Source organism: Pholcus phalangioides, unplaced genomic scaffold, assembly GCF_987345545.1.
Source record: "Pholcus phalangioides strain wild (caught in Gottingen) unplaced genomic scaffold, Ppha-v1.0 ptg000011l_1, whole genome shotgun sequence".
Classification (NCBI taxonomy): Eukaryota; Metazoa; Arthropoda; class Arachnida; order Araneae; family Pholcidae; genus Pholcus; species Pholcus phalangioides.
The window spans coordinates 632,662-648,220 of NW_028301604.1; the positions used below are offsets into that span (position 1 = coordinate 632,662).

The window sequence follows — 15,559 nt, forward strand, 5'->3', positions numbered from 1 at the left end:
TGATACTAAATGAAGTAGTAAATGCAGCTAACATTTACAACTTGGTAAATTTTTTTAATTGTACTAAACATCTGAACTCATGGCGAGTATCAATTCTCTGGTGTCTTCAACTCTCATGTGTTATTTTTCAATAACTTCATGTTGAGTTCTTCGCCATATCCCTAGGAGATCTCCTCTGCCCCTTGTCTTTAAAAGGGTATTGCAAATAGGAGCAGCCTCCTCATTTATTTAGATATGGCCTATATCGGTTGAGTTATACAATATTCCACTTACAGGGGTTCAACAAAATGGTAACAGATACCATATCTTCCATTCCCAACCCTGTTGCAAAACCTCTGGGAAATCTCCACAGTATGATACTTCCTCACACCTACATAATCCGCAATTCGTTATCTACTTGGTGTCAGAGCAATGGGCAAAATTACCTAAGCTCTTCCCACATGAGACAACATAGAATGATGATAGATATTGGTCCATTCCATTCTTTGGAAAAGTGATAACAATACCCGTATGATAACATCATCTGTGATTTTAATAACTACTTCACCAAACAACAACTCTGGCCATATCACTATATTGCAATTTACTGCCATTAATGAGATGGGTTGGAAATGAAGGCACTGTCTATCGGTGGCCACCTCGAATTCGTTAGGGAAAATATCTATATCCTCTATCGGATTCGAACCCGGGACCGTAATAGCAACCTTCACGGTGGTAGATGAGCATCTTACCACCATGCCACTCGGGCATCTGATTTTAATAACTGGCATCGACTATATTTCATCCATTTGGTACATCATTCACAATGATAATTTTCTATTTAGAATGTCTTTTCTTCAAAATGTTTTAGTTGTCTACTATGGTTTATTTAACATTTCACCTTTTTTTTTTCCACCACACGTGTTGTGAACCAGGTACACTTTTTTTACACTTTCAATACTTCTTGGAAAATAAATAAAATACCAAGGCTATGTAATGAGCAAGTGTTATGAACTTCCTCCTTATCTGTTTATCACAGCCACAACAAACCACAATGGAAAGGGGTAGTACATTTATGAAAGAAATAATAGTCATCAATTAATATACTCCCCTTCTCAAAATTTTCAAAAAGGACACTTTTTCACATCAGCATTCGAAAGCATACCATAGAAACTGGAGATGTGATTTCTCTGTTGACAGCAAAGATGCCATGACACTTTCGGTACTGCTAAAATGCCACTATCGCAGCTACCACAAGCTTGTAAATATTTTTGAATTACAGCTTTAATTGATTAGATTAGTCTAATTTATATAGAGTAGTGTCAATTTGATCATTACAAAGTGGCAATCAATAGCTAATGTCATGGAATTTTCATCAAATATAAGTAATGAAGATTGTGTCAAAATTCCTAATAACTACTTTCAAGCTCACAAAAGAATTTACAGAATTGATTGGTCCTACAAAATGTTCTAGCAATATACTCATAATTTATAAACAGTAAAATTAAACAAAAAGAAGTGATGAAAGTCATATGATGTGAGAGCACCAATTTTTCTAATTAAAAGCAATTAAATTTTATCCATTCAAGATTTTTTGACTACATAGTTTTAAATTTATACATCACACAATTCTAAACTGAATTTTTTACCCGCATGCTACAAATTTGACTTTTATGCTATATAAAGTCCTCCCCTCTCAACCTTGATTTTACACTTCCCAATGTCATACTTTTTACAGTTCTGTTTAGGAAAAAAATATATAAAATCAAGGTTCCACTGTTTTACTTCATAAATATATCACTTCACCTCAAAATTTTTCATACAAGAAAAAAGTAATTCTGATTTTTGGTGATGACAAAATTTAATAATTAAAAACAATGAATATTTACAAAACACAAAATTTTGAATTTAAATTTCTTCCAAGTATTAATATAACCGCTATTATTTCTTTTAACCATTATTATTGCTTGTTTTCTTGCAAGCAACAGTTTATTTTATTTTTGATACTTTGACTAACAGAGAATTAACTAGAGACCAAATATTAACACTTCATTTACTGACCGCACTTTGAAATACCAATTTTTTTTAACCCTGAAACATCTCTTATATGCGCTGTTGGGTGTAGATATCCAAAGTATAAAGGCTACATAACTACTTCACAATTACCAGATGACAGCACAAGCGCAGGACAACAAGTTTTTCAAATATGACAAAGATTTAAGAATAAAAATTTACATTCACTGACCATTGTAAGCACTTATTATTGTAACTTTACAGAGGCATAATACTGGGGAAATAGTTGAGGTGAACCTATAATATTTTTTTCTTTATTCGTTATTGATCCACATTTTTTAATAAAATAATACTTATATTTTAAATGCAGAGAGAGAGAAAGAGTGAGACAGATATGACAGGTACTTATAAGTAGCGTCAGTATATGGTGAAGTGTAGATTGCATGTGCACGGTGAAGTGCAACATATCTGAATTGTGTTTTTAGTGTTAGCACATAGTGCTGATCATTGATCATTTTTGTCGCACCATGGTCATTTTCTGCACACGAGGGCTAATTAGACCGGGACCTACAATTTATTGCCGATTCCGAACGGCAGGCTTGTTTTTTATACTCATTGAGAGGTTGGTACGCTAACCCCTCAATGGATGACTCCCTGCGGTAGCAATTTTTTGCTACGGTCAAGTCACCGTTTTTTGTTGTACTCATGTCAGGAAAGTTTTCTGACGAGGACTAACCGGGTATCGAACTCGCGACACCTCTAAACATCCTGTGGTACTTTAGGCGAGTACCTTATCGACCGGGCTACCGCGCCCCCACATAGTGCTGATGGTACTTGTCGCGTCCCATTTGGTATATATGCAAAATTTGTTTTTCGCCAATTTCGGGCATATTTGCCCTGCTCTGACAAAATTTTAAAGTAGCCTATCCTTTAAGTTGCATCCCATTTGGTATATATACAAAATTTGAGAACGATCGATCTAAAATTGTAGATTTGTATGAGAACACACACACACAAAATTAATTTTATATATATAGATTAAACAAAACAAGTAGTTTTTACTTAGTTTTGAAAGAATGGGCTATATAACTACTGTACCTGGTACTAACTTACAAAGTACCAGGTTATTAATTTGTTATATACCAAATATTTTTTTTTTCCATTTTTAGGCTTTAATTAGATCTCAAATGACCTACCAAAAAATTTACATGATAATCATTTCATTTTTTTATAATGTGGTAGATAAAGGGTTAACTTGAAAACAATGTTAAGATATGGGGAGGGGGAAGATATTGAGAATTCATTTTACTAGTGTGAAATGAAAGTGTAAAATAATTTGAATGTTTAAGTACATAATATTCTTCAGTTCTAACTTACATTATCTAACTGCAATGCATTTTCATCGGTTCTCCTGACTTCATTTTGACTAGAACTATTGCCATAAAATACCTGAGTCCATCTACAAAAAAAATTATTCATACATATATAATAGTAGAACACCACTTATCCAAAATAATTCGAACTGTATATGATTTGGATGATTGACTTCAGTTCACCCCCCATGTGCATTTATGGAAATATTTACTGTGCTGGCATAAAATAACACGCTATTTAGATTCCTCTAGTTAGTAATGTATTTCATGAAACCTAACAAAATTTGGTGGACCTACTCAGCAGAAAAAAACACGCTAAAGTGGCAGCAGGAGAAACAGGATAATGGAGCTTTGGTGCTTGTCACTAAGTAAAATACACTAATTTGCATTCTAAAGTGGTTCAGTAACCTATTCCATAAACACTACTTCACCAAACACCAACTCTGGTCATAGCGCTATGTTGCAATTTACTGCCATTAATGAGATGGGTTGGAAATGAAAGCACTGTCTATTGGTGGTCGCCTCAAGTTCGTTAGGAAAAATATGTTATCTATATCCTCCCTCGGGTCCAAACCCAGGATCATGACAATGTAACATACCACCCTAAGGGCTCACATGTTCCATTAACACTAAGTGGCCCCCGGGAGAGGATCTGGTAAAGTCACAAGAATTATTTTGTTATATTTCTTATTTATGCATTAACAGGGGTGGGAAGTGACTAAGTCAATTTCGGAGCAGCAAAATTCAGGATTTGGAGCAGCTTTGGAGCAGCAAATTCAGGATTTGGAGCAATTTTGGATCAGGGGGCGATAGTTTAAGTATAGTGGAATAAAACAGGCTCTTCTCGTAAAGAAACGTTTCGTGGCTAGCAGGAACAAAAATTTTTTGACGTCCTTTCCGAAATTCCGGGCATACTGAAGCAAAATTCGCTATTTGGCACAGAAAAATGTGGAAATACGCTATTGGAGCAGGATGGCGCAAGATATTAGTTTTGGCGCAGTGCGGCGCAGAGTTCCCACCCCTGCATTAATGTCATGATTTTTTGTGTTTATATATATAAATATATATATATATATAGTGAAAATATGTGGTATTATTAAATACCTTATCTCACAGGCAGAGGTACCTGCAGGCTTCCGTTCATCTTAATAGTTCCAAGATTTCATAATTAAATAGCCATGTAAACAATATAGGGAGAGCCTGATCACCTCCCTCCGTCTTATTGAGACTGTTGCCACCAAAACTTAATAATGTTGAACATAACTCAACAGCACACATTTGTATGCAAATCATCTGAATATGACGTCATAAATTTCTTCCTACGCTGAGTGCCTGCCGTGCGACGATTGGTTCGAGAATAAACCTCTGTTCACCTCCACTATAAATAGTCCAGCAAGACATCACATTTCTTCTTTGTTCATCCAGCTGTGCTAAGAGCAGCCACACAAGGCTGTTCTCAATAATTTACTAACAACTTACGATGTTCTGTTAATCGCTAATATGTGTGACTAATCCTACTGAGCTTAAAACTACTTCCGCTGGTCCGGATAGTTGTTGTCTTCTAATGATGATTTTACTCATCTATTCCGAGGAGTTCGTATATTTCTGATCGGACAAAGTGTTCGATGTGAGTGATGATCGTTGTAACGTGATTTACATTCGCAAGTCTGCAGTATGCCGTTTCAAGATACTCAAAGGAGCTTACAACACAAATTGATGGCCGTCATCTTCCTCATGTGATGAAATCATCTGTGTGTCTTCTTCCCGTCTACCAACTTCCGATGTCTTGGTGAGCTATGTCTTGATGTGCTGATTCATGAACAGTGATCATCATGCTGGTGTGTGCAACGTCATCAATGTCCTGTCTCATTAATTGTGATCTTCCCGCTAATAGCGTGTGCTTCATCATTGATGTGCCAATTCACGAACTGCGATCGTAAACTTCTGTCATTGAACTTGAATTGTCCACCATTCCCATCTTGATTCCCCAGTGAAGTCAGCTAGATCTTCATAGTCTGTATGGATTGTTGGCAATATAAGTGGGTGAGAGATCTGTTCATATCTTATTCATTGAGATCATGGCTGTTCTTATTTAATGATAATATTTGAATTAACGTATTGTAACTTAATTTAATTGTGTTTTTGACTTTAATAAACGACTTAATCTGGAAATTGCCAATGTTTCTTTGAGTTTGCCTGCGACTTATATTATGGATGCAAGAATCACAGGATGTAGCTGAAACTAATTCACTACAACAGCAACCTTCACGTTGGTAGACGAGCATTTTACCACCATGCCACTTGGATGCTAATGTCAATTCCATTAATACCTAGAACTGTGGACTGAGTTAAATTGACCCAAACTGTGAAGAAATGGTGTTCCGTAACGAAAAGAGGAATTTATTTTTGGTTCCTGGGTTTTTCCTACTCTTATTCAACATTGTTCAACTGTGTATTCAGTAACAGAAAAATATATTTGTTTATGAACATGAAATAGGCTTCAAAATTAGATAAATATGATGTAATTCAGTAAAAATAAGATTTTGTACACAATACACTGTTCAATACAAAAACTTTTTTCATTAATTCTATATGATAAAGATGTAAAACGAGCATGTCAAATTAAGTATGAAGAAAGTCTATAATATGATTGTCTCAAAATAAATATTGATTTCTTACAGATAAATGTAATTTATGATGAGCAGTTTGGAGCAAATTATTTCCGTGATTTTTGCACATTTACCACATGTTGAAGTTGCACAACCCATGTAAAAACTAACAGATTTGTTTCTAAATTTTGATGTTACCTAAAATTGGACTAGTTTTTTTTTTTTTTTGATGGTTCACAAAGTTACATGATCAAGAGTGCACGAATGTGTCCTCTTGCGCAAGGATGACACATATATGGTGAACATATCTCTTCAATAAGATTTTAGAAGAACTGTGTTCGAAAAGTTTTGCCATTCTGTACTATTCTATATAAAATCCAGGAATTTATTAAATTGAGAACCAGGATGTTGTAGAAAATGTGGACAGGAGCCACCTTCGTGATGCTTACTCTCATAGAATATTATTTCGGTCATTTGATCGGTACATCTATGGCAAATTTTGTTGAATTTTAGTGCGAAATAGTTTTTGGGGAAGCTCTTTTTGGGGCTGTTACTGTTTATATCGACCGTCAGATGAAGCATGCTGACTCATAAAACATTTATTTTTTCCTTGATAAATTTTCATTATCACATCATTGTATTCCAGTAGTGATGTTTCATGCAATTGTAGTTTCACTATCTTTATTGTGTCAGGTACTTCTCTTCAATTTCGTCTCACCATCCCTACTAAGCTAGCATTTTTTGGCTTTTAGCATTTCAGCCAGCTTCAGTGTAGTGAAAAAGCTGCCAGTAGTGAGATTTCTTTGTTTTCAAATGGCTTGATCAGTTGCATAACTATGTGCTCTGAAAGAGAGAGAGATTTGTTGCACGCTGATCCTTCTGTAGGTTTGGAAATCAATTCAAAATGTATTAGGTGTCTACCTCAATTACAAGCCAGAATTCTATTTCCTTTCTGTGATATCGTTCGCATACAGTAATTTCAGCTACACATTTTTTCTAGAGTTGAGATTTTAGGTATTCATCAAAGTTTACGAAGAAAAAAATATTTAGCTCTACTTGTCGTTCCTGCATTGAAAAAACAATCTCCATGGACAATAAATTGGCCTTGAAACACCTTTATTCTTCATTAGGTATTATTCACTATCTTCTACACCTTTTTTTTCCATAGAATAGTATTTTGGGTCAAAATGACCCAAGCAGCGGTTCTAGGTATAAGTGCTAATAGCTCTGGAATACGAAATGTGAAGAGAATAAAATTTTCATGAATTAATATTCATATGACATCATGAAAATCGCGAAATGTTTTTACCGTCTGCGCTCAAGTTTTTGAGATAAATAAAAACGAAGTTTCATTTGGGTCAAATTGACCCACTCCACAGTTCTAGTGTCAAGCATTCTGATATGCTAGAGTAGTGATGGCAAGCTATTTTAAGAGCGGACCAAAAAAAGGAAAATTTTGGCAGGCAATACAATTTATTATAAAACTATCATAAAAAATTTCAATTCTTTTGTTTCAAAGTCTATGGCGGGCCAGATAGAACCTCTACGCAGGCTGTAGTTTGCCCATCATTGTGCTAGGGCATAGTTTCCCAAACTTTTCATCCCATTACCCCCTTCTTCAGGAATTTTTTCAATATGTTGATTATAACTCATCACCTGTGATCAGTTCTCTGTACAAGAGCTAGACGTCCATAGTCCCATGCTCGTTTCCTCAAAATCATGAACAAAATCAGTAAAACCTGAAAAATATAATAAAGTTCTTTCAGTAATACAGATATAGGAAACAGAAAAATATATCTTTGATATTTAGAATAAGCCCAGACAAATAATTTGGTGGACTGGTGTCAGGAAAAATGTGGAGCTGGAGCATGACCTAAAAGTTCCAAAAATGTTCCTTGACATAAGCATTGCATCAAAGGATCTTTCACTCTTTTCAAATAAAACTCATCTTTCATGAATTAAAATTTCCAGTGACTTCGTCACTGGGAAATCTAAGCCTCATCCAGAAAGTGACATGAAGGCGAAACGTTTTTCCATTAAAGTTTTTGGTGTGATCATTTAAACGCAGCAGTCTTGTACACAGTGCACACAATTTTGAAATATGCACCCACGTTTTGGGAGTTTCTAATACCTCATCCTCGTCGTTATAAAATATATCTAGTATTCCACATACATCAGTTGGAACTGTTGTCACTAGATAATTTTCAACAATAACATCTTCATCGGTGATGTTCCCATTTTCATTAGCAAGTAATTGGCATATTATTGCGAGTTATAAATATCCTACTCTAGTTATATATATCTAAAAGTTTTTAAATATCCTACAGCTCCTTCTAATGCGAAATATTCTTTGTCACATAAGTTACTTAGTTATATAAGTTGAACATAAGATTATCTATGATTGCCGATCTTGGTTTGATTAGTCTGTGGTTTACAAAAACATGTATTTTTAAGACTGCAAGAATAAAAAAGTATTCACCCATACAAATATAAACAATTCAACCCACAAAGCACATTTCTCTGTCATATTACCCAGAATTTGCCCCTATACACATGTAGAATGATGACAACACCCTGGGGTTCCAACGAGAAAATCAAAGCAGGGCACTGCACATTAGATATCTCTAGAATCCCGCTCTCTTGAAAGGCCAATATTCCATAAATGGAACATGTATATTTGAACGTGAATAGCTTGTTCCCGTGTAACAGTACAAAAAAAATAATAATTGATTTACTTTGATTTATCACAATTGATTTATTTAATTGATTTATCACAATTGATTTATCACAATTGATTTATTTAATTGATTTATCACAATTGATTTATCACAATTGATTTATTTAATTGATTTATCACAATTGATTTATTTAATTGATTTATCACAATTGATTTATTTAATTGATTTATCACAATTGATTTATTTAATTGATTTATCACAATTGATTTATTACAATTGATTTATTTAATTGATTTATCACAATTGATTTATTTAATTTCAAAAATTCAAAATTCTGTCAAAAACATTTATATTAACCTGAAGTTTCCGAATTTATTTCAAAAATACTTTGAACTCTTCTCTATATACATGGTAAAAAACCCGAAATGTTTGAATAAATTTTGACCTGATATTTTTGTAAATAAAAACTATGTTCCATTTATGGAACATTGGCCTTTAAACGGTTAAGGATGGCTAGTCCAAACAAGGCAAGTTATGCTAACAATTTACAAAGCTCTGTCTAGGTTTTTTCGGTGACTTCAACATTTTGATTTAATGATGAAATCTGTAATTCTGCTTTTATATCACACGTCTGACATGTAATCTTGATCATCCAATCACACACAGCCATTAATTTGCATAAAATGACGTTTTTGCCTAAACTTTTGAAACACTTGTTTTTCATACTTTGGAACACCATATACATATTTATTTGCATTTTTGAAATTTGATATGTTATAAGTTACACAGGAGAACATGGTTAATTCAAATTTTCAATAATTCTAACTTTTACAAACTCCCCTTGAGTTTTCTATATAAAATAATATAAATAAAAGTTAAATAATATATAAAAGTTAATATTTTTTGTTTAATTTGAAGTTGGAGGGAAAAAATTATGATTTTTGTATGAGCACATTTAATCTGGAAACATTCTACAAGTCAGACTTCATTTTATTTGTGTGACCAAGTTGTTTTAAACAAATTTTTAAAAACAAAAGTTTGAAAATTGTTTTTCTTCACTCTTTCTTTGATAATTTAATGCCCATTTTAACATTGTTCTGGTGAAATACATTGAGAATATGTACCACTTAATACCAATTAGTATCGGGAAGTAAAAATTATAAACGCTAATGAAAACATATTTCCTTAATAGCATAAGAATGATAGGCAAAATTTAAGAAACAGTTTCATAATGGATGATCATGAATTGTTTCCGTCAATCAGGCTTTGATTCCATGGTCAAGGAATTCTGCAGTGTTACTGATTTCATAACAGTGGAATAATGCAGCAGCTAAGATTTAATTATTAAAATTTGGAAAAATGTTTTGTAACTGATAAAATTTTAATAATTGGTAATTATTATCCCATGTGGAAGTTTATGATTAAGTAGCAATTTGTAGTCAGTTTACAAGTCAAAGGAAATGTCTTTCTTCTCGACCTTCCAGCCCATCTGGCCACATATTGGTCGAAGGACGCCAACAATAGGGTGGCCTTAATTCTTCAAGTTTAGCTCTTACTCCCCTAATCTTGTTCAAAAAAAGAACAAAAAAACAACCGACCTGTGCAAAATTTTAGCTCAATCGGACAACAGCTATGTGACACCTCAAATGCCTTGAAGTTGGAACATGATAAGCAATGATTAATTCCGTTCAAGAGCGGTATATATACTATTCCCTATCTCAACCATTTTCTTTTTTCTTTTTAGAAAAATCTACGGGGACACATCCAGCTAATCCCAGCAATTTTTTTAAATAATTCTAAATCAAATTTTGCAAAAATTTGAAAAATACATGAAATAACATGAAAAATTTGAGAAATATTAGGTTTTTTTTAAATGCACACAACTTTTATAAGAGAAACATTTTTATTTACAGCAATAATTTATATAGGATTAAACATAATGTGAGCAAATGAACATTGAACACTTTTTCCTAAGAGAGGATTTAGTGGCAGTTGGGTGTTTTTTAGTCTCCTGCAACGATCTGTAAAATAAATTGTTTTTCAGTTTCACCTTTTGTGAGATATTATGGTAATACTGGATGAGTTTGAATTAGGGGTTCTCTTCCCAGGACTTCGAAATCCTGTAATGGCCTTACATTCCTAACGGGAAAATAGCATGAAAGGGCAGAGCTGAAAACAGTTATTTTAACTAATAGAAAAATATTCCTACGGCACCTACGATGAACTATTCTTTACAAAACAAGTTTTGTAACTTCGACTGTGCAATGTCAATGCAAATGAAGCTGGGTCTGACCAAAGCCTCCTAGAAGTACAAGCCGTAATGTATCACTCCGCGAGGTTGTGACGTCACAATCCGGGTCCTTAGCGTGGCTATTTTGGATGTTTTTAACGAAGCACGCCACGTGCATTTATCGTCATATTTTATTTGAATTCTTGAAGTTTTTAATATTTATTTTACTATTTACTTATTGTTATTGCTTTTTTATTTGTTGTAACACATTAGCGGGAAAAATTTCGTTTAAATAATTGTAAAAAGGAGCCGAGAACTTCGATAATCATCAGACGACGAGCAGAAAAAAGGTATGTAGCTATTTGCACACAATTCAGTCAATACATCTGAAATATTAATTTTGACTTCATTTTGCATAATTAATTTGAAAGTAGATATGTTCGCTGCTGTTTCGTGTCGGAATTTTATTTCCTCCTGCATTGAGAGCAGTTTTTATCCACTTGCTTAATCATGGGAGCACATTTTTCAGATCTAATATATTAACATTTTTTTTAATATTGAGTAAATCACATTTCTCAGGTCTATAATTAATTAAAAATACAAATATTAATGTGCTGAGTGACCTGAAATTTAATGAAGGGATAGGCTACTTTTTAAATAAATAATATAGTTTGCAAATTCAACTTGCATTTTAAACCATTAAATTTAAATGCGAGTCATTTCCCTGTGTAAGCATTCTTGCACTATTCAGAACATTTTATAATTCAATAATTTTGTTGCCTATATGCTGAATATTATAAATACTACACCTATAACATTTAAAATTTTCTTTTAGGTGTCTCGGTGCTGCTGTGTTTGCAGCGGTAGGTCAAACTGCAAGGGGAAGCGAAAGACCGAATGGAACCCTCATCGCACTTAGAAAGGAACGACAAAGTTACCAATTAAAAGAAAGTCACCAGAGGAAAAATAATGAAATCAATGAAAAGCAATTCAAAGAGTGTCACTGCCTCGCTCGATAATCATCTTGTAGCTGAGTCTTCTTATGAGTGGTTCCTAGGAAAAAACTCAGAGTACTTCATGGTAAAATAAGTGAATTTATCCTTTCTGCATGAATAGTTGGAACTGAGTTTTATGAAAGCTGCTCGCTATTACTCAGAAATGATATTATGGACATCAATATTTTATTTCACCAATCCAGCTTCATATCGCTTTGTGAGGAATTCAAATAAACTGATACTACGTCATGCATATTACTTCAAGTATTGCTACAAAAAGTAGGTGTCCTAGCGTATGGTACAGAATTCAAACGTGAAACATCTAAACACGAAAAGTGCTGAAGTTGTGAACTTCTTGAAATTGAGAAGTTAGTTGGTTTGATAATGGCCAAAATTTGTGTAATTATTATTTTAAGCTTGGAACATTTTATAAGAAAGCTTCAATTAAAAGTTTGACATCAGTATAATATTCAAAGGTAAAATATTCAAGGTAAGTCTCTAATGATTGTATCAAAATAATATCTAAAGTATTCCTGAATAATTACATAAAAACTAAAAATGATAACTTTAACACCAAATCTTCAATTAAGGGGTCTCGTACCATTTTACATTGTGGAAAACTATGCTCTAATAGAAATATCATTAAAAATACTATTTAACCATCGATTTATTCCAAATTTTTTACAAATGTTTTTGATTGTATGTGCTATCCTATGATGGTATAAAATTTTACATATCTTAGATACTTGATTTTTTGTGAATTTAAAAAAAAAAACCCCATTAAAACAGCTTGCATGCGTGATAAAATACCATGACATCAATGCAATTGAGTCAATAAAATCTCAACATTTTGCTTTATTTCATGAATTGAACAGTTTCCTTTATTTTTAATCAATCTTATTTAAAATGAAATTTTAACTAAAAATTTTTGGAATTTGAAATTTAAGTTTTAAAATTTAATTTTAAATAAGATTGAGTCAATGAAATCTCAACCTTTTGCTTCATTTCAGGAATTGAAAAGTTTCTTTTATTAACGTTTCCTTATTTTTAATCAATTTTTATTCAATTACATTGTTATATTTTATCATGCGTGCAAGCTGTTTTTAATGATTTTTTTTTTTAAAATTTACAAAAAATTAACTATCTAAGATGTGTAAAACTTTATACCAGCATAGGATAGCACATATAATCAAGAACATGTGTAAAAAATTTAGAATAAATCAATGGTTAAATAGTATTTTTAATATTTCTACTAGAGTATAGTTTTTGCCATGCTTAAAGTAATGACACCTCATAAAAGAACTCTTCGATTAAAAGAAACTTCTTCTATAAAACAATTGTAATATTGCATTGAATAGTTTATTTTTTAAATTTGGAGTATTTTCAAAAAAAAGTGTCTGCATTTTGAGTAGACATGAAAAAAATGTTTTGCATTTTTCAGGAGATATCTTTTTAATTTTGAAACTTAACATTTAAAAAAAAAAAAACATTGATCCCATGTTAACATTTTATTTTCTGAATTTTAGTTGAATATTTATTTCTAGGTGTTCACAATTCACCATTTAAAATTAGAAACTAAAATTTATTTTATGGAAATTTTATAAATGGGTGCACACACACACACAAGAGACTTTTCATAATGTGAAATCCCATCAGGGTTTTGAAATGTGTTTTCGAAGTTCCCCTCATAGATTAATAAATTTGAACATTTACAAAAATTTTATGTTTAGAGCAGCAACTAATTTCCCTTTGAATTAGAATTGATAATGCCTTTTATTTTAAATACAAATTCTAATGTCATATAAATAAAAAAATGAAAAGTCAAATATATATTGCCTGATTTTTCAAAAATATTTGCTTGGGAGCAAAAAAAAACACCTAGAAATACGTGTTGGCAGAGAATTTGTGAAGCCTCTATTTTTTTTAATAATCGTTAAATTACCTCTTTTTATAATTTTATTATTCATTAATTTAACATTCAGTGTTTTCCGTATACCATACTAGGTAATAATTGCAGTAAAAAAATCGTCAATTTTTCTTTCTAATTGCCAAAAAAATACAAATACAACGCCACAACAGGCAAATTGCCCAACGAGGTGGCTGACTTAAGAACATCATGGATCCCCGAGCCATTTTTTGGAGGCCCTACCTACTACTACTACACCACACATGCACTCCGCCCCTCCCCCTGCGGGGAACCCCCCAACGAATCGGTACATGCGGGAATGTACGTGTACGTGTAGTGAAACCTGACGTGAAGTTTTTGTTGCTTCTCTGTAATGCTTGTTATGTGTAGTGCTGCCATCTGCCACTAGTTTTTCTAACTATGAGTGAAGTGTTATGATTGAATGATTTACCGTTGTAGGACTGTTGCTCTCTGTGGCGAGACTTTTTAACGGGGAGATCAGCTCGCATTTGCGCCTTGAAGTTGGGAACCACAGAAAACCAACTTCAGCCGACCACCACTGTGGGGTTCGAACCCGGATCCTCGCATCGCGAGTCCGTCACTATAACCACTCGACCACCACAGCGGCAATACATGTTAGTAGCGTGTTTTAAATGCGAAGCGTGTACGCGGTAGGACCCGGGTTGTGACGTCACAAAAACATGTTTCAGGCTTGTAGTATCTAGAAGGCTTTGGTCTGACCCGTCACACTGAGCCGCTTAAAAACCTATTTTTAGCTCACAGCATGGGATGATTTTAACAGAAAACCAGTGTTTATGCATTTGGGCATGAAATAAAGTGGTAGGTCTAGACCAGTTTTACAAATTGCCTTCAGCTCCCAGACAATAGATTGTCAAAAATAAAATACATTGGAACCTCTCATAGCAGATACCTTCTGTTAATGGACACATTTTCGAATCCCATTAATGAGCTTCAATGTAATAAAATCTATTAACAGACACTCTGGTTAGCATAAAAAATTTTAGGCCCACAAGAGTGTTGTTTACAGAGAGTTTCTAAAGTAAAAAAAATTAGAGGGGAACCTTACTTACGAGTGCCGAAACCACCATAAGGTTGCCAATCTAAGTTGCTTTTCCATCATTTCCCTTTTCAATGGAGAAATAGATTTTCGTGTTTCAGTAACACAACAAAAGGCAGACAAGCATGGTAAAAGACGCAGAACTCACAATTTGTCCTCACTTATCTAAATTCCCAGATGATTGGACCTAAAAACCAGTTATTGTGGATTCAGAACCGCCTTTACCAGATGTGGGAACTAGTGCTGAAATACAGTAGATTCTGATTATAATGATTCCTCTTGGTAAAACTTATTTTTGTGGTCTCACCTCTAATTCTAATTAAGATAACTTGTTTAAAGAGTTTTTGTGACAGTTTTTTTGAAAATGTTATAATCAGGATCCGCTGTAATTACAGGGGCTTTTCGGAGGACGGAATTCACATAGTCCTTATACTTTTCACAGATTTCCTGATTCAGAAGTTCCGATATTAGACACTTGTTATTTGCTCATTGTCATGCTCTGGCATCTGTCTCAATCGTGAACTTGACACTGTATTCTTAGAATTCAGCCTAAATTATCTGCTGCAACATTCTTACTAATGTTGAACGATACACTGAAGAGCCAAAAAAACTGGTCACCTGCCTAATATCGTGTAGGGGCCCCGCGAGCCGCAGAAATGCCGCAACACGACGTGGCATGGACTCGACTAATGTCTGAA

The 15,559-nt window shown here is 33.4% G+C and overlaps 1 protein-coding gene across 2 annotated transcripts in view; it reads right to left on the bottom strand.

The window, feature by feature from the left end:
* The window catches only part of Tmem63 (transmembrane protein 63), a 154,100-nt gene that overhangs the window by 121,378 nt on the left and 17,163 nt on the right, over positions 1–15,559 (bottom strand). For both annotated transcript variants that reach the window (XM_089238706.1, XM_089238707.1), the window contains exons 3-4: positions 7,631–7,713; positions 3,370–3,451 (exon numbers count right to left, since the gene is read on the bottom strand). In XM_089238706.1, coding sequence (XP_089094832.1) covers positions 3,370–3,451; positions 7,631–7,713 — 165 coding nt within the window. The remainder of the gene's footprint in view (positions 1–3,369; positions 3,452–7,630; positions 7,714–15,559) is intronic.